This window comes from Sarcophilus harrisii, chromosome 4 (assembly GCF_902635505.1).
Source record: "Sarcophilus harrisii chromosome 4, mSarHar1.11, whole genome shotgun sequence".
In the NCBI taxonomy this organism is placed as follows: Eukaryota; Metazoa; Chordata; class Mammalia; order Dasyuromorphia; family Dasyuridae; genus Sarcophilus; species Sarcophilus harrisii.
The window spans coordinates 455,489,650-455,512,619 of record NC_045429.1 but is presented as its reverse complement, the minus strand read 5'-3'; the positions used below and the strand labels follow the sequence as shown (position 1 = coordinate 455,512,619).

At 58.3% G+C, this 22,970-nt stretch overlaps 1 protein-coding gene across 1 annotated transcript in view; it reads left to right on the top strand.

Moving 5' to 3' along the window:
* ARMC9 (armadillo repeat containing 9) overlaps positions 1–22,970 on the top strand; it is a 72,034-nt gene that overhangs the window by 28,453 nt on the left and 20,611 nt on the right. Inside the window, exons 10-19 of the mRNA XM_031968768.1 lie at positions 654–811; positions 2,203–2,301; positions 6,346–6,380; positions 10,730–10,841; positions 11,956–12,048; positions 13,008–13,098; positions 13,673–13,796; positions 14,684–14,823; positions 15,545–15,621; positions 18,417–18,491. Coding sequence (XP_031824628.1) covers positions 654–811; positions 2,203–2,301; positions 6,346–6,380; positions 10,730–10,841; positions 11,956–12,048; positions 13,008–13,098; positions 13,673–13,796; positions 14,684–14,823; positions 15,545–15,621; positions 18,417–18,491 — 1,004 coding nt within the window. The remainder of the gene's footprint in view (positions 1–653; positions 812–2,202; positions 2,302–6,345; positions 6,381–10,729; positions 10,842–11,955; positions 12,049–13,007; positions 13,099–13,672; positions 13,797–14,683; positions 14,824–15,544; positions 15,622–18,416; positions 18,492–22,970) is intronic.

Below are 22,970 nucleotides of genomic sequence, written 5' to 3'. Positions count from 1 at the left end.
CGACCTCAGTAATTAATGATCTGCCTCAGGTGGGAGTTTCTGGCCTCCTGCCCCCTGGAGCCATCGCCTTAAGAGAAGTCGGTCTCATGAAAACCAGCGCACAGCCTTGGCGTTTGTTGCCATCTCCCTTCTTTCTCTGGAATGTGTTCGGACTGTGTGGGTGGGAGACCCCAAGTCTCTGTAAATGGCCGGGCAGACCTTCCATAGGGAGCTTCTCCCTTCCCTCCCCGGCCCCCTCCAGATTAAAGTTCTTTGGCTAATGGCTGTTGACACTGTAATGGCCTAAGCTAAGCGGGGTCATGGATGTTCCGAGGAACGTTTCCAGTGTATGGGAGGGCCCGGTTTGGGGGATAAGTCAGGCCGCAGGCTGTGGTCTCTGGTATAGATCCCGGCCCTGCGAAGTCAGAGGAGCTGCAAGGGTCCCAACAGCAGCTCTTTGTGTCCCGGGCTCATGGCCGTGATCACAGGTGGCTGGCGTCGTGGGGACAAGCCTTGCTGCACACTAAGCTAGAAAGGGCCCCGGCCGAGGGGCTCCGTCGGCACTCAGAGGCCCCAGGGCTGTGTCCCCCCCGGCCCCAGCAGGGAGATAGGGGCCTGTTTCTTGGGGCCCCGGGCCTGCCTTTTTGTCCCTGACGCCCTCGCTCTCTTCACAGAGATGCTGCAGCAGCTGCACCAGCAGCTGGTGGAGGCTGAACGCAGGACCATGACCTACCTCAAGCGCTACAACAAAATCCAGGCCGACTACCACAACCTCATCGGTGTCACGGCCGAGCTGGTGGATTCTCTGGAGGCCACTGTCAACGGCAAGATGGTGAGTGAGAGCCTGAGGGGACTCCGGGGGGGTGGGGCCCACAAATAGCAGCCGTGTTTTACAGTGAGGAGTGGAGGGGGAGGGGGAGTGACCCACAGCGGTGACCATCCACTGGCCAGATTGGGGTACAGAGGTGAGTGCAGGCAGGGGGAGCTCTGAGGGCAGAGACCCAGCTCTTCGCCAGATTAGCCTCTAGAAAGCCTTGATGTCCCCATCTGTAAAATGGAAGCAGTCCTTGTACCTTCTTGCCCTGAACGAGGCAGTCCTTCAGAGCCAGGACAACTTACTGGGTAAACCTGTCTACAGAGGGATGCCTGGGCTCTCTGTGAAGCCCTTTAACCCTGATGCTTCCACCTGCCCTTTGGGCTCTTTCCTCCCTTGGGGCTGCCTTGCCACGCCCTGTTCCAGCATATCCCACTGCTTCTGTTGGGGGGGGGGGGGAAGGGCTGCTCTTGTACCCCTCCCGCCGCTGCAGCCATGGCTCCCGGCTTGGGCTAGCTCCTTTCCCTGGGGTCTCTGCCCCAGCCCCCTCACCGAAGCCCCTTTGTAAGCCTTCCCACTATCTGTTACTTGTTCTGTTGGGGCCTCTGATTTTATCAGGGTTGGGGGCTTCCTCCAATGTGGTTGAGCCCCAAGGTCTAAAACCCTTTGCCCAGGTGTGTCAGGGCCCACCCTCGGACCAGGGCCCCTCGGTTCTCCCTCCGATATCCTGGGGAAGTGGCCCCCTCGTCTCAGGAGGGACTATGGGAGGGTTCAGAACCTTCATCAGAATCTGACCCCAGGAAGAGGGATCTCTAATGGAAAGGAAACTGGGGAGGGGGCTTTGGGTCAGTGAGACGACCAGATGAGCCATGGCGCCCGTGCTCAGCCAGCCTGCTGCCCAGCAGGGGGCCTCGTGGCCCAGGGAGACTCAGGCTGGATGCTGCACCTCCCGAAGGAGGCCGTGGGGCCTGCCGCATTTGAGCAGATAATCCTGGGCTGGATGGCTCGGACGGGCCCCAGCAGACACACAGGGCCGAGAAGTCAGGGTGCTCTGGTAACCTTAAGTGCAGAGGCCGTCCTCTGTACTCGAACTGAAATGACCTCTCCATGGTAGCGTCCGGCTGTGGGCTCCGGAGTGCTTGGCCACGGCTCAGGACTAAGTCCCAGGAACACTGGGGCAGAGGAACTCACCCCAAGAGGGATATGAGGAGCAGAAACAGACAGAGTTTGACCTGTTCCACAGGAACAGCACGTTCCCTTCTGGTTCCACGCCCCTTTTGTCTGGCCCTGCTCTGAAACGGGAGGGAAGAGGGGGTTCTGGTTGGGGCAGATGGTCCGGCTGCCCCACGGAGGGGCCGGAGCACAAGGGCTCTGCCCCCTGACTCGAGGCACTTGTGTCCATGCCATAGATCACACCAGAGTATCTGCAGAGCGTCTGCGTCCGACTCTTCAGCAACCAGATGAGGCAAAGCTTAGCCCACAGCATTGACTTCACAAGACCGGGAACGGTGAGTGTGCCCGGGGTGCAGAGCCTGGGCCCCTGAGGAGAGCTTGGGGCGCAGAAATCAGAGAATGGGGAGCCGTGGGCCCCCAGAGTCTGGCACCCACAGGCCTCTGCAGGCTGGAGCAGGCGGGGCGCACTGGGACCCACAGGCTTCCATCAACCTGGTCTTGCCTTGTCTGGCCTTCCATGTGGATGTCCTCAGTCAGTCTCCTCTGGACAGGAAGGGCTGGGCTCATCCAGCATCCACACCGGAGTGAGACGGCTGTGTGGGTCTCCCGGGGGCGCTTTTCTCCGCTGTAGCAGGAAAGGCTGTCCAGTGAGGGGGGACTTTGGGGTCCCCCTGAGCTGACCGCTCAGTGAAACTGCCCCTGCCTGAGGATGTGTGTGAGAGTTTGCCGGCCATGCCTCCCCCAGAGTCTGGGGCTCTTCCTGCTCCTCCTGTTCTTTGGACCCGGTGGCCAGAAGGGCCACCAGTGGTCACAGGGTTTCAGTTAGGACAGAAGGAGTGTGGCTTGGGGGGGGGGGGGGAGTGAGGGCGAGCTGCCCCCCTGCATCTCTCTCTGTAGATACCCTGACCACTGGCCTTTCCGTTCTGTGCTGGGGTCCAGCCTCCCGGGACTTTGGCTGCTTTTTCCTTCCTCCACTGGGGGCTTCTGTTCCCACTCCTGGCACGGTCAGCTGTCTCACCCCCCCAGCTGTCCAGGTCTGAGCCAAACTGCCGGGCGGGGTCCTTTCTGCTTGGGAGACTCAGTGCTGACTTTGAGAGAGACTCTTCCCTGCCTTCTTTTCCAAAACAAACTCGACTCCCCCCTCTCTTTCTCTCCTGGAGGGTCAGGAGGCAACCTTCTCCCAGCCAAGCGAGGCCATGCTCGCTGCTGTCCCTGAATGCTCCCCCCGTGGCTGAGGAGGGGGCTCACCTGGGATTTAGTTGGGCAACTCTCTGTTTCTGCCCAACATTCCGTCCTTTTGGCATCTCTGTCACCTCCTCCTCCTTGGCAGGGAGCTCTGCTCCCTCCCTCCACTCCTCATGGGCCGTTGTCCCTCCCTGGATCCTTCCTCAAACCTGGTGTGGCTGGCGGTGGCCCCTTGTCATCGTCCCAGCAGCCTCTGGGGCACTGACCGGGCCTCTGAGCTGCGCTCCCTTTGTTGTCCTGACCTTGGGGCTTGCTGAGTTCTCCGTGTAGTTTTGAGCATCTCCCATTTTTTGTTTTTAATGAAATCATTTACTTTTGAGTCTTGAAAATTTAATATTCTTTATTATTCTCGAGGGTCTCCCATCCCTCCTGGCTGACTTCTCTGGTCCATCTTTGTCCAGGGGTCTAGCAGACTTCCCAGGATCCCTTGGGAATTCTCCCTCCCGGGTCCTGGGGGGCATCTCGAGGAGGGGGCAGTTGTGCCTCCCTCCGTGTCAGTGATCGGCCTCTGCACCACGCAGACTCCAACCCGGCCCTGGCTGCTCGGCCTCTCGGCGGGATGAAGTTATCCAGGAAGGGTCGCGACGCTTCTGGCAGGGCTTTCCCGAAGGCCTCCCCTTTTCTGTTCAGGCGACCCTCCTCATCCCTCCCTTTCCCCAGATGCTTCCGCCCTTGAGGTGAATGGGAGCGAGGAGCAGAGAGAGGCAGCCTCCCTTCCTCCGGGCCCCAAGGCTGGCCTCCAGCCCCTTGGGGTGACTTTGGGCCGGTCGGGCCAGGCATCCGACTCATTTGCTAAACCCAGCCCCCTCCCCACAATGGTTTAGGGCAATAAGAGAGATTTTTTTCCTGGAGTTTCTTGTATTTCATTTGTCCCCATCACGAATGACTTTTACAGTGATTCCGGGGCTCTGGGACTTAGAGCCAACCAAACTGGGCCCAGAAAGGCAAGGACCCAGCCCCCGATTCTGAGGAGGAGGAGACCAGGGAGAAAAGCCATTGTTCTGCCCGCGGGCCCCTTCTCAGCCTCAGCCGCTGCCCAGGCCCATCCAGAGGGAGAAGGCGTTTGTTCCCTGCCTCCTGCGTACCAGGCCCTGCTCTGGGATGGCACGTAGGGAAGCAGGGACAGGGCGGGAAGGGGACGGCGGCCGAGCTGGGCCAGCGGCAAAGTGCGGGTGGATGTGGGCTCCCGGTGAAGCCGCAGGTGGTGGGGGAGAAGAGATCCGATCCCCCGTCTCGGATCTCCGGTCCAGAAGGCAGGAAGACCTGCCGGGCATGGAGCAAGCAGCCAGGCTGCCCCAGGCCCTCTGCTGGCCTCGCCCCAGCCCTCCAGTCCCCTTCCCGCCCTTTGGTAAAAACTGCAGAGACTCCCAGGATGGCATGAGGACAGCCCCATTTGTAACCCACTAAAGGAGGGCAGAGCGGAGTGGGGGGGGGGCAGTGGGCAGGGAGAGCCATCAGGGGGCGCACTTGACTGTCCAGTCTTTATAACTCTCAAAGCATGGCCAAACCTGCTAAAGAGATGCCAGCTGCCCCCCCCAGTCAGCTGCCCCCTGGGTACCTGACGACCCCCCGGCAGCCAGCCCCTGGGTCTTGGATGACCCCTCGATAGCCAGCTGCTCCCTGGGTACCTGAGACCAGGGTGGGGCCCTCAGGACAGCTGCCTCAGGTGTCTGACTTGGGGAGCAGGATTGTTCTTTTCCTGCAGAAGCTGCTGGGGTAAATGGAGGCAGGACAAGCTGCGGAGTTGCCCGGGTCTGGCGTGGGCTGCCTGCAGGGCAGAGGGCCCCCATCCCGCTCCCCGCCCCGGCCGATCACTTGTGGGGAGATGTGGAGGAGGTTTCAGAGTTCTGTGACATGGACCCCCGAGGGGACGGGGCTGGGAGCTGAATTGTTGCCTCTGAGCCAGCCAGCGATGACGCCCCTTGCTCTTGAGTCCCAGCTCTTGCCTCTCCTCAGCTCACTAACCCGCTGTGGTCTCTGGTCACAATCAGTGTCCCTCCTTCCCTCTCCTCCATTCAGGTTTCTTTTAAAGAGTTGTCTGCCCCTAAAGGGGAGGGAATGAGCATTCATTAAGTGCCTGCTGTATGCCAAGCATGTGCCAACTGGAGCTGTCATCTCCCTGGGTCCTCACCCTGGCAGGCCGGTACACTTAGAAGCCTCCCTCCCCAAAGTCCCCGAGGGACCCCCCACACCCCATCCCCTGGCCTTTTGTCCAAGCCATCCTAGAGTCTGCGTCCTCGGGGAACCAGGACCACGTGTTCCCCTGACCTTCTCTCTCACCACCCTCCCTGTCCCCATGAGGTCACCGCTCTTTCCTCATCCTCCTCTTGGCAGAAAGGCTCATGGTCATTCATCTCCAGCCTCCAGGCCTTTGGTCTGATGTCTGAAGTACTTTCTTCCAGCCCACCTGCCCAGGTCCATTCATCTGGTCAGAAACGTTCTTTTCCACCAAGTCTTTCAGAATCCCCCTTCGGTAGAAATTTCCTGTCTCCCATCTTCCTTAGCACTTTGTGTCTCTTATACATCTCTAATGTTTTATTTATTATTATTATTTGCATAATCTCTCCATCCCCCACCACAGACCAGGGCAGCTCCCCCAGCACCAAACGTAGAACTCTGTCTGTATACAATAGCCGTCTAATAGGTGTTTATTGTATTGATTCAAGATATTTGTGATTTTATTCTCATTTGAGATGCTACAAAGGCGGCTAATAATAACAATACGCTGGAATAAGATAACAGATTTGATTTGATGGAGTAAAGCCCATATTTCTCTCTAAAAGCTCAGGAAGATTGGGAAAGAGTAGACCTAAACCCAGATGCATGCGCCACCCACAGATTCACGTCTTTCAAGCCAGAGTTTGTAATAGACAGTGTTAGATTAGGGGGACGTCAGTGCAGAATGGTGGCTGTTCCTCCTGGAGGCTCCCGTCCAGTGACGGCTAGAACGTGCATTTGGAGAATCCTCGCGGGGGGGAAGCTCTGGTAACCAGCTGAATGAGAAGAGGATTCGGCTGGTTTGCCCGGAGTCTTTGGGGAGTTTTTTAAGTCCCCCCTGGTACTTTGGGACATGCTGAGTTTATTGCATCTGTATTTGTGCTAACCTGTTCTTTTTCTTTGTTGTTTTTTCCTAGGCATCCACCATGTTGCGAGCTTCCTTGGCACCTGTGTAAGTAATTATTTCCCAACTCTTTCCTGTGGGGCTCTGTTAAGGGCCCTCTGTGTGAAAATAGACCTCAAAGGTCTGTGAGATAGCCGGGTCAATAAGGCCATTCCTCTGCTCCATTCTCTCCTTTCAGAACTTGCAGGAAATTCTGTTGGGGGACGGAAGGCGGCTCTTTGTGCCCAATGATCGCTTAGTAGTGGGAGGAGAGGGGAAGATAGTCCCCCCAGGGAGCTCCATGCTGTCAGCAGCTGAAGAAAGGCAGGGTGGGAGAAAGCAAGGGCAGTGTGGGACCACCTCCTGCCCACCAAGGGGGCGGCCATGGAGGGATAGATTGGCTTTTGTCATTGGCCTGGCACTCGGCACACAAGGGGTGTTTAAAGAGCGCTTGTCCATGGGTTGGTTGCGCCTTGGATGTGGTCAGTGTTTGGATGCAGGATCCTGTCACATGCCAGCTGCAGAATGTGGGCTGCCAGGTTTCCAGCTAGCCCCTGATCTGGAAAAGGCGGGATCGGGCTCTGTGTGTTGTTCTAGAGAGAGCCACCAGTGCCCCGGAACTGGAGCAGGTCAAGGAAAAGGAAGAACTTGGCTGTGATTGGCAGGTGGTGGCCCCTAGTAGGTCCCTGAGACCTAAGAGCAGAGGCCGGCTGCCTGCTCAGCCTTCCCAGCCCCCAACTTTCCAGGACGCAGGCGTGCGAGACACTTTGTGGGAAAGGGGCCTTAAGGCAGCCGCTGTGATACCCCTTTGGTGTGAGGTGTGATACCCCTTTGTCTGCCTGCTGACTTGTCCATCACACCCCTGACTGCTGCAGGGCCTTGTGAACGAGGCCATACAGACCCATTGACAGGGGCCTGCCAGGTTGGCAGGTGCACCAGGTCTGTGGGCATTCAGAGGTTCGTGTCGGCATATGTGGGCCCAGAGTCCAAGAGGGGGAGAACCGGCTGCGTGGTCTCTTTCTCCCCCAAATAGTCTCCTTTTCACACCAGTCTGCTTCCTGCCTGCTTCCCACTCATGGGACAGAGTGGGATCCTGCATGGTGATGCCGAGGAGGAGCAGGTGCGAGAAGGCGGCCGCATGTTATGGTCACTCAGTCAGCCCACAAGTGTTTGGAAAGTGACCCTGTGCTGGTTATTGAGGAGGCCCAAACAAAGGTGCTCCTGCCCCTCTCCTGGAGAGAAGGGGAACCAAACCAGGGTCCTTTTGGTGAGGTGCAGGAGCAGCCCCTGCCCCAGGAAAGGCCTCCTGGAGGAGGAGGTGTTGACCTTGAAGGCATGAGGGAATCTGTGAGAGAGAGAACAGGAAGGCATGTGGTAGAGGGTGTGATAGAGGGAAAGGGGCTATCCCTGGAGAGGAATGACAGAGAGGTCAGTTCTGCAGGTCCTTTCGCTCTGGACCTAGCAAAGAGAGTGGAACTAGGCTGGGTCGGTTCTGCCTCCAACACGGAACACAGGCTCCATCCTGATCCTTTGGGATTGTCTTGGATTGGCCTGTTGTCATGGCAATAGAAGCGGCAGAATCGTGAGTGAGGAGCCGAGGGTCTTGAGATGGGGATGAAGTTCAGACTTGGATAAGAAATCATGTGATAGAAATGGCTTAAAGAGGCCAAAGGGAAAAGCATTTGAGTCGGTCACTTTGTGCGACTGAGGAGCAAATTCACAGACAGCTGGTATGCTCCATTGCAGGGTAGACCTCCAGCACTTCCCTCTCCCTCCGTGCCCCCGCCCCAAACGCACCTCACTGAGTCAGGGACTCTGGACTCGGAGACTCTGAGAGAGTCCCCCAAGGGAGATGAGCCAGAAGTCTTTCCCATAAGGTCAGGGCTGAATCAGAGGTGTCCATATCCCCATCACTAGTCAGTATTGTACAAGGAGGGCCAGCTTTAGCCCAAAGACAAGGAAAAGAAATGGAAGAAATCAGCATAAGACCTGAGGAAACAAGACTGTCACTCTTTGCTGACAATATGATAGTTTATTTAGAGAACCCTAGCGAATTCACAAAAAAAAAGTTAACTTCAGCAGTGTTGCAGAATATAAAATAAACCCACAGCAATTATTGGCATTTCTGTAGTTCACCAATAAAATCTAGGAGGAAGAGACTGAAAAATTGTATTCAAAATAACTAAGGAGAGTAGGAAAGTCTTGGAATCCACCCAGGCACGACACACCAGATCTATACAAACCCAATTACAGAGCATTCTTTACAAGATGACATGGAGTGGTGATAATTTTCATGTGTTAGCTGAGCCGATAAAATAAAAATGAGAATACGAATTAAAGCCATTTACTTATTCAGTAAAACACTTATTCAGACTATCAGAATTCTTTTGTAGGGCAGAGGGGAAAATAACAGTGCATGTGGAAAGAACAAAAGGTCAAGAAGAACAAAAGAATTGATGGAAAAAAATTGAGAAGGAATTGGGTCTGGGAGTACCGTGTCTCAAACGGTATTACAAAGTGGAAACCATCCAAACACTTTGCTGCTGGGTATGATAGAAGCTAATTGGCGAAATAAATCAGGTAACCTAGGCTTCAATAACTCAAAAACCTCAGCTGCTGAGAGAAAACTCACTTTTTAATGAAGACTGTTGGGAAAACTAGAGAATAATCTAACAAATTTGGCAAAGACCACGGCTCATATCTTATACCAAGATCGAATCAAAATGGCTACGTGATTTAGACCAAAAATCTGACATAAAACAAAAAGGGTTGGGGGGAGGGCAGAGAATAAATTACCTGTTAGATCTGTAGGTTAAGGAGGCCCTAACAAAATATCGTCATTCAGAGGAAGTGAAATAGATCATTTTAATTGCATTAAACTAAAAAGGTTTTGCATGAACAAAACTAAATGCATCTAATTTTATAAGAAAAGCAAGAAATGGGGGGAGGGTTGTAGCAAGTTTTTCTGATAAAATTCCTATTCATAAAACATATAAATTTGGCTGCACAAATCCTTTGACTGAGCAGTAGCACTACTTCTATATCCTAAAGAGATTTTAAAAAATAAACAGGGAAAGGCTGTATTACACCAAAAATATTTATAGCCACTCTTTTTTGGTGGGAAACTATTGTATTAGAAGAAATAAGGATGTTGGTATTCTAGAAAAAACCTGGAAACTGATGCAAAGCAAAGTGAGCAGACCACTAATATTAGAAGAGAAACAGGAATATTGAGCTTTGGTGGTGGTGGTGGTTTTCCTTGTTTGGGTTTGTCTTTTTTTCCCCCTCAAGGCAATTGGGGTTAAGTGACTTGCCCAGGGTCACACAGCCAGGAAGTGTTAAATGTCTAGACCAGATTTGAATTCAGGTCCTCCTGACTCCGGGACCAATGCTTTTATCTACTGTGGCATCTAGCTACCCTGAACAGTGATATTGGGATGCTGATCAATTGTGAAAGATTTGGTAAACTTGAGCGGTACGGTGATCCCCCACAATTCCACGGGACTCATGATGAAACCGCATCTTTTGATTACCTCAGGGCACAAATTGAAGCCTGTTTTCTTCTCTCTCCTCTCCTTCCTTGCGCATGACTATATATTTGTAATGGGCTAAATAAATGGGCAAAGGAAGGAAGAATATTTGGAAAACATAATTTAAAAAATAATATGAAAGAACCAAAAAAAACCATATATAATTCCCATAGAAAGCTGTGTACCTTTTTTTTTTGGGGGGGGGGTCAGGAATCAGAAGCTTAATTTCAAAGAAAGGGAAACAGGAAGGGCACATGTGGAGCTTGCTGCCTCCAGAGGAGCAGGCCTGGTCCTCTTACCGTGTGACCCCTGGGGGCCACAGTCAGCCCGGGCAGGAGATGGGAAGGTGTAGGGACAGCCAGCTTTTGGACCACCATCCCCCAGTGTCAGTCAGCCACAATTTTGAGTTAGGATGGGTCGAGAATACCGACTGTGCAGTCAGGAAGACCCAAACTGGCTAAACCTGGAAGCAGAGTTGCCTCAGAGACTAGCCGGGTGACCCTAGATAGCTCCTTTATCCACTGCCTGCCTCAGTTTCCTCCCCTGTAAAGTGGAGGCAGTGAGAGTGGATTTCTCACAGGATTGTTATGTGGAAGGGCCAAGACCGTTATATTGTTGGCCCAGATTGGTGAGCCTGAGCAGGGCTGGGGCCTCTCTCTTCTACAATCTGGGCTTCAGGAGGGATGCAAGGAGCTGGAGGGGACCCGGGAAGGGGCTCAGCAGGAGGCGGGAGAGGGCCAGGGTGGTCTGGGGAGCAGAAGCTGACCCTCTAGCCTCAGGAAGGGCAGGTCGAGGCCAGACGGCCCTCCCCAAGTGTCCGGCCTCCCCGGCTCGCTAGCTGAGGCGCCCCACCAGGAGTCTCGTTCCTTTTTCTCTTGTGCTGCACAGGAAGCTGAAGGAAGTACCCCTGTTGCCGTCCCTGGACTACGAGAAGCTGAAGAAGGACCTGACCTTTGGCCACGACCGGCTGAAGGCCTTCCTGCTGCAGGCGCTGCGGTGGGTACGTGCGCACTGGGCGTGTCCCTCAGGTGGGCGGTGTGGGCACAGACCCGAGGCCTGCAGCCCGCTGGGCACTCGTCAGGCTGGCGGCCGTGGGGTTCGGCTCCTCGGGGGCCCTTCCTGCAGTCAGAGACCAGGCCGCTAGGGCTCGGCGGCCCAGGCCCACCTTTCAGCCTTGGAGGTGCTGCCCAGAGGAAGCTTCCAGCACAGGAGCCCGGCCCCCGGGCCAGAACCAGGCCCGCTCTGCCAGCCCTGCCTCCTGGGAGAGAAATGGCAGAAAGTCGGCCAATGGGCCCAACGTGGAGCGGGGGGAACCGAGACAGGGAAGAATAGGGGGAGAAAGAAAACGAGAGAAAGGGAGAGATGGAGGGAATGAGAGAAAGGGAGAGAGATAGAGAATGAGAGAAAGGGAGGGACAGAGAGTGATGGAGGGAAGGAGAGAAAGAGAGAGAGAGAGGCGGCCCTCATGAAGGGGAGCTGGGGGATGATGGTTGGCAGGTGGGGCTAAGGTGACCCCCAGCATCACCCCTGCAGCCACAACAGCCGCAAAGCGTTTTATCAATCCCCTGTTTTGTCCTCACAACCCTGGGGGTCAGAGGCTGTCATCCCTGTTGCACAGACAGGACCGGAGGCAGGTGACTGGCCCAAGATCACTCAGTTGTTGCCCATTCATCTCTAGTGGCTGGCACTGGCTGCCCAGAAGACAGGGGAGAGCCCAGGGACACAGTCCAAACTTCTGGCAGAGGGGGGTGGGTGGAGGAGCCTGGCCTGGAGCCCGGCCGGTTCCGGTGCCTCCCTGGGCTGCTGATGTCCTGTTCTCTCGGTCATGATGCTGCCCTCCCTGTGTGGGCAGCCCCTCTTTCGGGGACTTGACCAGGTGCCACCTTCCCATGGCACATTCTCGCTGGCTCTCTGGCACTGACTCAGTTTCCCTTTGGGACCTCTGGCCCTTGCACACGACTTGAGGACAGGCCTTGTTTCCCTTTTGCCTCTGGCTCCCCAGAACCTGTTCAGCACACAGTAGGCATCTCATAAGTGCAGAGTGATTGAGTCCAGGCCCTTTGAACCGTGTGAGAGAATGACCTTTGGATCCGGCCTTTTCCTTTCCTTCCTAGCGCCTGACCACGTCTCACCCTGGAGAGCAGAGGGAGACGGTGCTGCAGGCTTACATCAGCAACGACCTGCTGGAGTGCCAGAGCAACAGCCAGGTGGGGGCCCAGGGCTGTCTGTCTGTCTGTGCCTCCAAGGAGAGGCCCCGGGGAGAGGCAGGGAAGGCCCGCAGGCGGGGAGGCCGGAGGCCGGAGCTGGGAGCTGCTGCCGAGCCGGTGCTGGAGAGGCCCCGATGGGAGGGGGCCCACAAGGGGTCTGGGGGAGGCTGCCGGGGGCAAGGCAGGACAGCAAGCTACTACGGTGGTGGGGGATGCCTTTGGGAGAGCACTTGGGAATGGAGGCAGGCAGGGACAGGGCGCCCTCGGGGAGCCCAGGAGGGAATCGGTGGGAGCCAACATGAAGCCGTCCAGGCTCAGGGGAGGACTCCGGGGGAGCTCAGGGCTGGGAGGGAGCCCCAGGCCATGACCCCGGGGTACCTGCCCCCCTGTGGGGCAGCCCCTTCCCTTCCTCTGACCCTCACTCTCTTAAGCAAGGTGCCTCGGTCCCAAGGGCAAACTCCTAACCTGGCGGATAAGAAAACAATGAGACCCCCTGTACTAAGTGCAGGAGCTCTTGGGACCCCCCTGAATGGGGTGGGCCGGATGCGGGGCTCTCCAGGGCCCCCCCGGACAAAAACGGCAGTCCCAGAGGGACTGAGAATTCAGGAAGCCGAAGGGCTCTGACGTCTGTATGGGAATCTGCCAGGGGTCCTGCCCTGTCCGGAGGTCTCCACAGCCCCTTTCTCCTCATCGGCTCCAGGCCACTCAGGACTGCGCTGTCTGAAATTCCCTCCACAGGCAGCCACAGCTGCCCCCCCTCTCCACGCTGGCCCTTCGGCTTCTAGCCCCATCCCGAGCTGCCAGGGACGGGGGATTAGGCTCTCCCGTCCCCTGGCATTGAATGGGGGCTGCCTCAGACAGACGAGGCCGGGCAGAGACCTTCATTTAGGAAGCAAGGCAGCGGCCTGTCCCAGTTCCCGGTTCTCCCCGAGTTTCCTCGTTTATTCTCTTCCTTGCAGAGAGGCGTGCTCCAGCTTCTGCACTCCAAGAGCGACGTGGTCCGGCAGTACACGGCGCGGCTCATCAACGCCTTCGCCTCCCTCGCCGAAGGTGAGCCCCGGGATCCTGCTCCCCCGCGTGGCCACTGGCTGGAGGCGCCGCTGAGAGAAATGGGAGTGCCCGGGGCCTGCGATTGCCCGGGGGCAGTGCCCTCCCAGCATGGGCTAACCTGGGAACAGCCCTCGGAGCCTCAGAGCGGGGAAGGCAGGCCGGCGTTTCTAAGCATGAGTTGAGCCAGGCTTTCGCCCGCTGGGCTGCGGGGTCAGAGCCGTAACGTGCTTCCTTGGTTTGGGGGTCCTGGGAGTAGTCCCAGAGGCGGCCGTTGGGGGGGGCGTCCCCCCCGGGGCATTTCCGCCCACTCGGGATCCCCTTGCACGTGTGCTCTCTCTTCACTTCTGAGTGGGCGAGGATGCTCCTTGGCCGCCATCAGCCCTTGGGGCCTCTCGGGTCCCCACCCGGTCCCAGGTGCCCGGGGAGCCCCTGGTGAAAGAGAAATCCTCGACCCTTGGTTTCAGACAATGCCCCCCCATCCCCAAGCCGGCCCGTGCCGGCACAGCGGAGAGACTCTGCGTGCAGGGATGGCCTGGAGGCGCCCCCTATGTAGCTGACCCTCCCCCCCTCCTAGGTCGCCTCTACCTGTCCCAGAACACGAAGCTGCTGAGGATGCTGGAGGAGAGGCTGAAGGCCGAGGACAAGGACCTGCTCACCCGGGAGAACGTGCTCGGGGCCCTGCAGAAATTCAGCCTCAGGTGAGGGCTCTGTCGCGGCCAGGGCGGGCCGGCTCCCAGGTGGGTACAGCTGCCGTCGCTGCCACAGGAAGGGCCAGAGCGGGGAGAGGAGCCAGCCCCGTCACGATCTAAAAGTCTCACTGGGATCTTCACTGTCAGCACCTCCTCTTCCTCCCCAAGGGCCGAACCCGGGCAGGGGCTGTGGCCCTGAGCCCTCACTTTCCTGCTGGGGGGGGGGGTCCAGTGGCCAGCGATCGCCTGCCCCCAGAATGGATCCCTTGGTGCCCTTGTGTAAGGGGGGCACCAATGGAGCTGGGGGCAGACCCCCCTTGTTTTCTGAGAGCCCATCAGGCCATTTGACTGCAACCCTTTCTCCCCATTTTTGGCTGCACTTTGGGCTTCAGGGCTATGGGTTTGGGTTCCCTACAGGCTGGGACGTCATCCGTAACTGCCACAAGCGTTGACGTTCCCACGTTTCCCGGACTCGGGGAGCTCAGAGGGCGCCCGGTTCTGTGTGCCCAGATCTCGCCCCACGGTCCCCACGGCCTCCCTGTGAGAGCAATCCCTGCCCACATGGACTGGGCAGCAAACCAAAGCGTGAAGAGCCGGCAGGGGATGCCTTCAGGGGCGACCCCCAGGGTGAGCCCCTGGCCCAGGAGGACCCCAAGTGGTCTGGAAACCCACTCTTGTTTTCTGCCACCTAAAATGGAGTCATCTCCTGGCCCCATCTGAGAGCGTGGGTCTGTTCCCCCTGCTGGTGGCCACTAAGAAGCAAGGAGGCGTGGGGGGCAGTTCGGGCACGCCATCTCGGGCCCCCCAGCTGTCTCAGGCCCCCCTCACTGTCCCAGGTCCCCCCTCGCCATCCCGGCCTGTGCTATGGTGAGTGATCCCCGGGTTTTCCGTTTTAGGCGCGCGCTGCAGTCCACCATGATCCAGGACGGCCTCATCTTCTGGCTCATCGAGGTGCTCAGGGATCCCGACTGCCTGTCTGACTACACGCTCGAGTACTCCGTGGCCCTGCTCATGAACCTCTGCCTCCGCAGTGCAGGTCGGGCCCCTCCGGGGATATGGGGGGGGGGAACGGCCACCCCAAGAGAGCCCCTGGCCTCGTCCCTGCTCCCTCCTGGATGCCCTTCTCACTCCTCCTCCCCCCATCGTGCCCTCTGGCCCTCATCTCCATCTGTGGAATGGAGGGGTTGGGCTCAGTGACCCCCAGAGCTCCCTCCTGCCCAGGGCGGGGTCCGGAATAGCATTTGGCCCCTGGTCTCCCTTGGCCCAGGACCTCACTCCTGTCTTTGTTTTTGTAGGAGCAGGGGCCCCGGAGTGGGGTGGCAGGGAGCTCTGGGGGGGGCCGGGGTGGACATCAGGACTGGGAGATAAGCCTGAAGCTTCTGAAAGGGATCCCAGAGCCCCCTCCCAGGCCCAAGTGCAGGGCTTCCAGGAGAGCCAGGCCTCCAGGTGGGTGGTGGCCATGGCCTGGGCTTGGAGTCGGGGAGACTTGGGTTCTAATCCAGTCTCAGACCTTACCTTAGAATGACCCTGGGCAAGTCGTTTAACTTCAGCCTGCCCTGTTTCCTCCTCCATGAAATGGGGCTCCCAGCCCCTCGCTCCCACTGGTGCAGAGGCTGTAATGGGAAGTCACTGGTAAAGCTGCACGTGCACTCCCTCCCGGCGCTTGCAGCCGGCATTGTCCCCGGGGAGGGTGGGCCCCGTGTGGGGCCGACTCAGGCTCCCTGGGCCGCGGTCCCATCCGCCGTCTTTTCCTGCAGGAAAGAACATGTGCGCTAAGGTGGCCGGCCTCGTGCTCAAAGTGCTCTCGGATCTGCTTGGCCACGAGAATCGCGAGGTGAGGCGTGGGCTCCGAGTGGGCTCTGGGTGGGCCCGGGGGTGGCTGCCCCCAACCAGAGGCCGGGTGGTCCCGCTGCCCCAGGGCAGCCGCTCTGTGTTCTTAGCTCCAGGGTCGACGGTGCGTCAGGAAACTAGCTCTCGGTGTCCCTGCCGCGGCCCATTTGTGTCCCCATCAGCCCCTTCTCGGGATCTGGGGAGTCTCCCAGGCCTCGTCCCTCCCCAGCCGCCCGTGTCTGTCTGCGTCTGCCTGGTGGCCGTCCCTCCTCTCGACGGCCCCCTCCCCGCTGGCCCCGTGGCCTCTGCCTGGGCAGAATCCCCCGCCGAGGGCTGTGCTGCCTCCGGAGGCGGGCCCCGTCACCCGGGCAAGGAGAAGGCTTTCCCATTGGCCCGCAGAGAAGGTGGCTCGGCCTTGGAGGGTGTGGGGACGGGGCCGCTGAGAAGAGGACGCAGGGTCCCGGGTGTTGGGGCCTGGCCTGGAGAGCGCAGGGGCTGCTGGGCAGATGCCTCTTCCGCTGCTCTTAGGAGGCTTCCCTCCCATCCCCAGAGCCCAATTCTTAGATCCTAGAGCGGACCCCTTCCCTGAGAGCTCAGCCGAGTCGGCCTGTCCCACTCAGCTCGTAATCGTGTGGACGCTTCTCGGGAACCGGCCAGAAGTGAGGTCCCGGCCCCGGGCAGGAGCCCTCCGAGAGCCTCGGTCCCAGCTGCATCACGGCCAGGGAAGGAGGAAAAGGGCTAATGGCGCCTGAGCGCCAACCCTGGCGACGATGGTGACGATGGTGATGACAGCGACAGCTCGGGGCGGAGGAACCTGACGGGGGCCTGCGCTGGCTCAGCTTGGCCGGCTGCAGCTCTGAGGGGGAAGGAGAGGGGTCGCCCCACCATCCCCAGTAGGAGGCTCTGCCGGGAGCTGCACCACACCTGCTTGTCTCTGCCGTGTTCACCCCACTCAGATCCCGTGCTCTGAAGGCCACAAGCTGATGGACTCGCCCCGTCTGGGGTGTGTTTTCCCGGCCCCGAGCCCGACTCTCTGGGCCCCCCTGCGCCCCCTGAGCCCCGGCACAGGCAGTGCTGAGAGAATGGGACAGACCAGACCCAGAGATGCTGCCGCGGGCCCTTGGGCGCACACCTTGAGGCTTCAGGAAGCTTGCTGCCCAGCCTGGCGCATGAGGAGCCGGGGCCACGTGGCCCTGCCCCAAAGGGCTCGTGCGGATCCCAGTGAGACACTGAGCCCTTCAGCCACAATGGCGAGGACGACTTAGCGGCGCCGGCACAGTCACTCCCAGCACTGCTTAAGTGCTCTCAGCCTGACTCTGGCCCGAGTGCTGGCAACAAGCAACCCCTTCCATGGTGGGGATCTGGTGTGTGCCCCAGCAGGCCTCTGACGAGGAGAGACGGGAGACAGACTCGCCTGGGAGGCAGATGGAGGCCACAGGAGGCTCCAGGCCCCGCCGGCTGAGGGAGACTTTGGGGGTCCCGCAGGAAGTGGGGCTGCATGACCGCGAGCCCTGGGACCCTCTGGCAAATGAGGCACAGGTGGTGGCCGCGTATCCCAGTCTGGGCATCGGTCAGAAGGGGTCCGGGCACGTCTGGGGAGCGAGGGACGACCTCTGGCCGCCCGCCCGCATCTAGAGATGAGCCAGCATCGGGAGGGGCCCAGGAGGGGCCGACAACCTGCCCTGTCGCTGTGAGAGCCCCGGCCCATCGGCGTCCCACTGGCTTTGGCCCGGGCATGAGTAATTCGATTTGTTTTCTTTATTGAAGCTTTTTATTTTCAAAACATCTGCACGGGTAATTGTTCACCTCTGATCTCTGCAAAGCCCTGTGTCCAGTGTCCCCTCCTCCCCCCACCCCCTCCCCTAGATGGCAAGTAGTCCAGTACTTGTAAAACATGTTAAAATACATGTTAAATAGGGGCAGCTAGGGGGCGCAGGGGATAGAGCCCAGCCCTGGAGTCAGAGGACCTGAGTTCAAATCTGGCCTCAGACAGTTAACACATCCTGGCTGTGTGACCCTGAGCAAGTCACTTAGCCCCAATTGCCTCAGAAAAAAAAAAAAAAAGAAAAAATATATATATGTTAAATCCAATAGATGTATACATACTTCCACAATGATCACGCTGCACAAGGAAAATCAGATCAAAAAGGAAAAAAATGAGGAAGAAAATAAAATGCAAAGGACAGAGAGTGAGAGTGCCGTGTGGTGCTCCCCACTCAGTTCCCACAGTCCTCTCTGGTCACAGATGGCTCTCTCCATCACAAGACCTGGAACCGGCCTGGATTGTCCCCCTGTTGGGTAGAGTCCCGTCCATCAGGATCGGTCGCCGTATAATCTTGTTGCCGGGCACCGTGATTTTAGAACAGGCTTTGGGAAAAGGCCGGACTTCTGGCGGGAACGAGAGGATGGGCATCCAGAGGCTCGGGTGCAAGGCCTGGGCCTGGTCAGCCTGAAGGAGAGGAAACTTCCAGAGAAATCTGTGGGCCCTGCTTCAGGGCACTCGGGGGGAGGGCCACGTGGCACCAAGGGCAGGACCAGCGCCAGAAGGGGGGAGGTGGGTTCAGAGCACCCCCCCCCGCCCCTCACTGGGCTCCAGGCCCCGATGTGCCTCCTCTCGTCAGAGATGGCACAGAGAGAGAGCTCGGCTTGGGTGTGGGCTGGTGGTCGCCCAGTCCCGTGACTTGGAACTCCCGGAGCATCCCTGCGTGTAGGGCTCTGCCGTGCACGGGCAGTGACCCTCGCTCCTGTTGGAGTCGGGCTACAGAGGCTGTTTGCTGACACTCCATGTCTCTTCTGCAGATCCAGCCCTACGTGAATGGCGCCTTGTACAGCATCCTGTCCATCCCGTCGATTCGGGAGGAGGCGAGAGCCATGGTGAGCAACAAGGAGGGGGAATCGTGTGTCTGGAGGGGCTGGGACCTCCCAAAGCCCCAGAGGCTCCCAGAGCCCGAGGGAAAGAATGGGCGGTTTTGGGGGTGAAGCTCAAACCCTCCCATTGGAGGCCAAACCAAGCCACAAGGCAAGGGAATAAGTGGCTGGGCCCTCTCGCTGGGGCCCGGGGGATGGGGTCTTTGACGGGACGGTTATTGCCGCGGGAGGGACCGCGGTTGTCCGGGTGGGAGCCAGTGCCCCGCGTAGGCGTGTGCCATCGCTAGACTGGCCCTTTTTTCCTAACGTAAGTATTGGTGATTTGTTTGTTTTTTATTTATTTATTTTTATTAAGGCTTTTTATTTACAGAGCATGTGCATGGGTAATTTTTCCAACACTGACCCTTGAGATGTTGAAATACATATTAGATCCAAGCATCGGTGATTTATTGTTAAGATCCAAGAGATTTCCATAAGGACCGTTACAATCAGTATGATCGGACACACGATTTCAGCCGTGAAACATGGGTCAGTCGGCCCTGAATTTCTGCCCCGCCTCAGAGTTTCTGTCCCCGCGGCCTCCGTAGTGAGCCTGACCTGGTGCTTTTACTTGGGAGTTCTTTGGGCTTTTGGCTTTACGGTATTTCATGCACACCCGAGTTCTTGTCTGACCTCAGACTGAACCTTTGCCTGCCTCAGTTTCCTCCTCTAAGATGAGCCTCAGAATAATCCTTCCCTCCCAGGGTCGTTGGGAGGGACAAGCAAGACAATGCTTGCAAAGCTCTCGGAGCCCAACCTCCCCCCCCCACCTAGGGGTGTAAGGCGATGTCCCCTGGCCATGGGACCCCCAGTCATTGTTAACACTTGGGTTATTCCAGTCCCCTAAAGATCAGCTTTTGTCATTGATGACGTCAATGCAAAGACTAGTAGAGGGAGTGTGTGACAAAAAGGGACCAAAGCCGGGGGGCTCGCAGTGGGTCCTGGGGGCGCTCGGCGCACGAGCACGGCACGGCTGCATGGGGAGCCGGAGCAGGAGTAATGTCTGCCTCTGTTGTGGGGATGCCGTCGGAGCCTCGGTGTCTGAACGGAGGTCCAAATGAACCCCAAGTTAGCGGAAGGACCCGTGATGAGGAGGTGGGACGCCCGCCGAGAGCTCCATACAGATAGAAAAACGCCATTGACTTGGGGATTGTATCAAGGAGGAGGCGCTGATGTGGGCGCTCACCCGTTGGCACATGGACAGTGTGGTCTCAGGAAGCAGGAAGACGAGATGCAAGGGAAGGAGAGTCTGGGAAGCCAGAGATGGCCTCGGGGCCACCAGGTCACCCCGAGAAGCTTGAGGAGAAAGCCAGAAGGGAAGCTGACCAGGGCGGCCGAGAATCACCGCCGCTGCCGCTGCCATGCTGGGCTGTCCGTCCTCGGTGAGGAGGGAGCCCTGGTCTCTGGTCTGGGCTCGCCGCCAGAAGGACCATGGCAGGAAAAGGAGCAGAATGGAGGAGCCGTGAGACCGGCCTGAGCGTGTACTGCGGATGCTGACCCCGGCCTGTGGCCACACTCATGAGGACACCAGTTCTCAAGCAATCGGGGAAAATCTCGTGGGACATCTTCCTAGGGTGGGCCAGAATCTGGCAGATGAAATGTGATGGAAATGCAGGAAACTTCACAGGGACTCAAGAAATCAGCTGCTTTGATGTGGAGGGAGAGCCGTGGTACCTTGTGCGACAACAATCTAGGGGTCTGGGTGGCCACAAGCTCAGTGTGAGTCAGTGGCCATCAGAAAAGCTGGAGGAAGAGAACGCAGAGTCTGGGCCAGAGGAGGGAGCATCACCCACCGAGCACATTGGGGGGGTTTGGGTCGGCACACCTCAGCCAGAGGGGGTCCAGCTGCCCTGGTGTCCCGGGGGAGATGGGCTGCCGTGGCCTCCTGCTCTGGCTGCTGCTGCTACGAGAAGAGGGATCACTCTGCAGCCAGCCCCAAATCGAGTCCCGCCGCTTTTAGCAAAGGCCGTCCTGCTTGGGACTCACTCAGTCCATCCATAGCTGGGCTCCGGAAGCTCACACGGTCACGACTCCCCCGGTCCTGTCTCTTGCATGGTCACGGTTTCCAGAGTCACGGCTGCACCACCCAAGCTGCTCCTGTGGGGCGGGTCTGGGGGCTCGGCAGCAGCCGGCCCACCCAGCCCCAGGCTCGGCCCCAGCACCGGGTCCTCCTCCCTGGATATGCCTCAAGGAGAAGAGGAAAGCAACTGAACCACCTCAGCCACCCCTGTGCAGGCTTGGAGTGGGGACCCACTCCTTCCAGAGAGCAGGTGCGCCCCCGGGACCCCCACCACACTGACGGGGGATGGGCTGCCTGGAGGGGCGGAGCACGGCCCCGTGGTCTGGTGGAGGTGACCCCTGGTGCCCATGCAGCTTGGCTGGAGGGCCCCGCAGGGACCTGTGGGGGCTGGAAGACTTTACACGCCCATCAAAGCCTTCAGAGGAAAACGGGGAGGGGGCAGCAGGCTGTCCATGACCTCCACGACCCCTTCCTCAGCTTTCTGTCAAAGGCTTCTCCTACAAGGCCTCTTCTCCCCCTTCCCTCACTGGACAGTGTAGACGACGACCTCCTCCCTCCCAGTGAAGGCGCTCCCTCAGAGGCTGACTCACAGGTTGTCTCCACAGAGGCCGGTGAAGGAGTCTGGAGCTGTTTCCTTCGGCTTCCAAAGGAAACAATGACATCATTTCCTGGAAGCTTGTCCTTGGCGCTCCTGCTGAGCGATCACCATGGAGCCTCCAGGGCCGACACCTCAGTAAGGATGTGGTCCCAGGGGGGTCTGGGACGGCCCCCAGACTGCGCCCGCCCAAACCACGGCGCCCCCTCCTCCTTGAAAGGTCAGAGAGAAGGCGTAAAGAAAATGAGTTGGTAAAGAAAGATTTGGCCCATCAGTCTGGGGGCCTGGGCCCCACACACACACAAGCATTGGGGGACGAACAGGAACATTTAGGGCATTGGGGGGAACCACCACCCAGGGAGGGTGTGGCCAAGGCAAAGGCCTCAGGCTGCTCCTGTGGATGCCCAGAGCCCACTGGAGCCTGGTGAGGGCGGCTGCCCTGCCTGGCCTGCGGCCTCCTGTGGGCCTCCCCTCTGCCCAGCCTGGCTGCGGCTCTGTTGGAGGCCTTGCTGCCTCCCACTTGGAGAATCAGGTATTCTTCTCTTCCGACCTCTGGGCGCTGGCTCCAGCCATTCATCCCCCGGCCCCCTCCCGAGGCCTCTCGGCTCCTTGCTGGTCCAGGGCCATCTCCGGGGTCCATCAAGCTTGGCCGTTTCCTTGGCCTTCTCTTCCTAGGCCAAGCCTGTGCTTCCAAGCTCAGGGCTTCAACCCGAGGCCTCCGAACTGGCTTTTGTTCTGTTTTTTTAACTTATGACTGCAATTCCTCCAGTAATACTGGACACCTTATTTTATACATTCAGAAACGTGATTCCGAGAGACTCCGTGGGCTTCAGGCCCGGCCACCCAACGGCACGCCTCCAGCTTGTGGCCGCCCTTCCTTCTGGAGGCTCCCCACGGTCACTCCCTGGCACCTCCCTGGAGATCCGGCCACGGTTAGACCTGCCCGGTGATGACCAGAGAGTTCTGAAAGTCCCCCAGCTTTTAAACCCTCCATAGCTGAAGGAAGGGAGCAGCAGGTCAGTGTCTGGCTGGGGGCTTCCCTTGTGCAGAGGCCGCTCTTCTGGGTCGGAGAGGGCCTTTGCTGGGTCCCCCCTCCCTACTCATTCACATCCAGCATTTGGGGGAAATCAGATAAAGCCAGAAGGTCTTCTCCCCACATCGGAATCTTTATTTATTTGTAAACTACACATAGAATCCTGTTCATGGAGCACCCCCAAAATGTTGAGCTTCCAGACCGACATCACGAGCTGGCTCCAAGGAATCTGCAGGCTCAGGTCCATCTCCACGTCAAGGGACGACGTTTGCTATAATTTCACGCCCATTAAGGCGGCTGCGTTCCGAAAGAAGTTAGCCAAGAACCCGGAGCGAGAAGATAAACTTAGAGGAGAAAGAGAGACCAGGAGCTTCATATCACTGATGCGTTCATTTGTGGCTCAGAGGAGGAGTCGGAGGGTCTGCTGTGCTCCTCATGCTTGGCTCATCGCTGACCAACAGACTGTTATCTGCCAGCCAGCAGTTGGTGGAACTTCTGTGTTCCCCAGACCAGGAGCCCTTGGGCTTAAGGCCCTAGAGTTAGTGCTGTACCCCCCCAGGAGCTGTACCCCATCCTTCCCTCCTCCAGCAGTCAGGAGGCAAAGGGGCAAAGGGCTCATCTTCTGGAGCTGCGTGAGGCCTATAGGGACGAGGAGCTGGCCCCCCTGGCTGAGGCCCGACTGAGGAGGGGGGACTGGAAGATGGCAGCAGCCAGGGACCCTGAGTCTCAGAGTTAGGGAGGTGATGACATTTGGGAGCCTAAAAAAGAGAAAGCTGGGGAGAGGCATGGAAGCCTGAG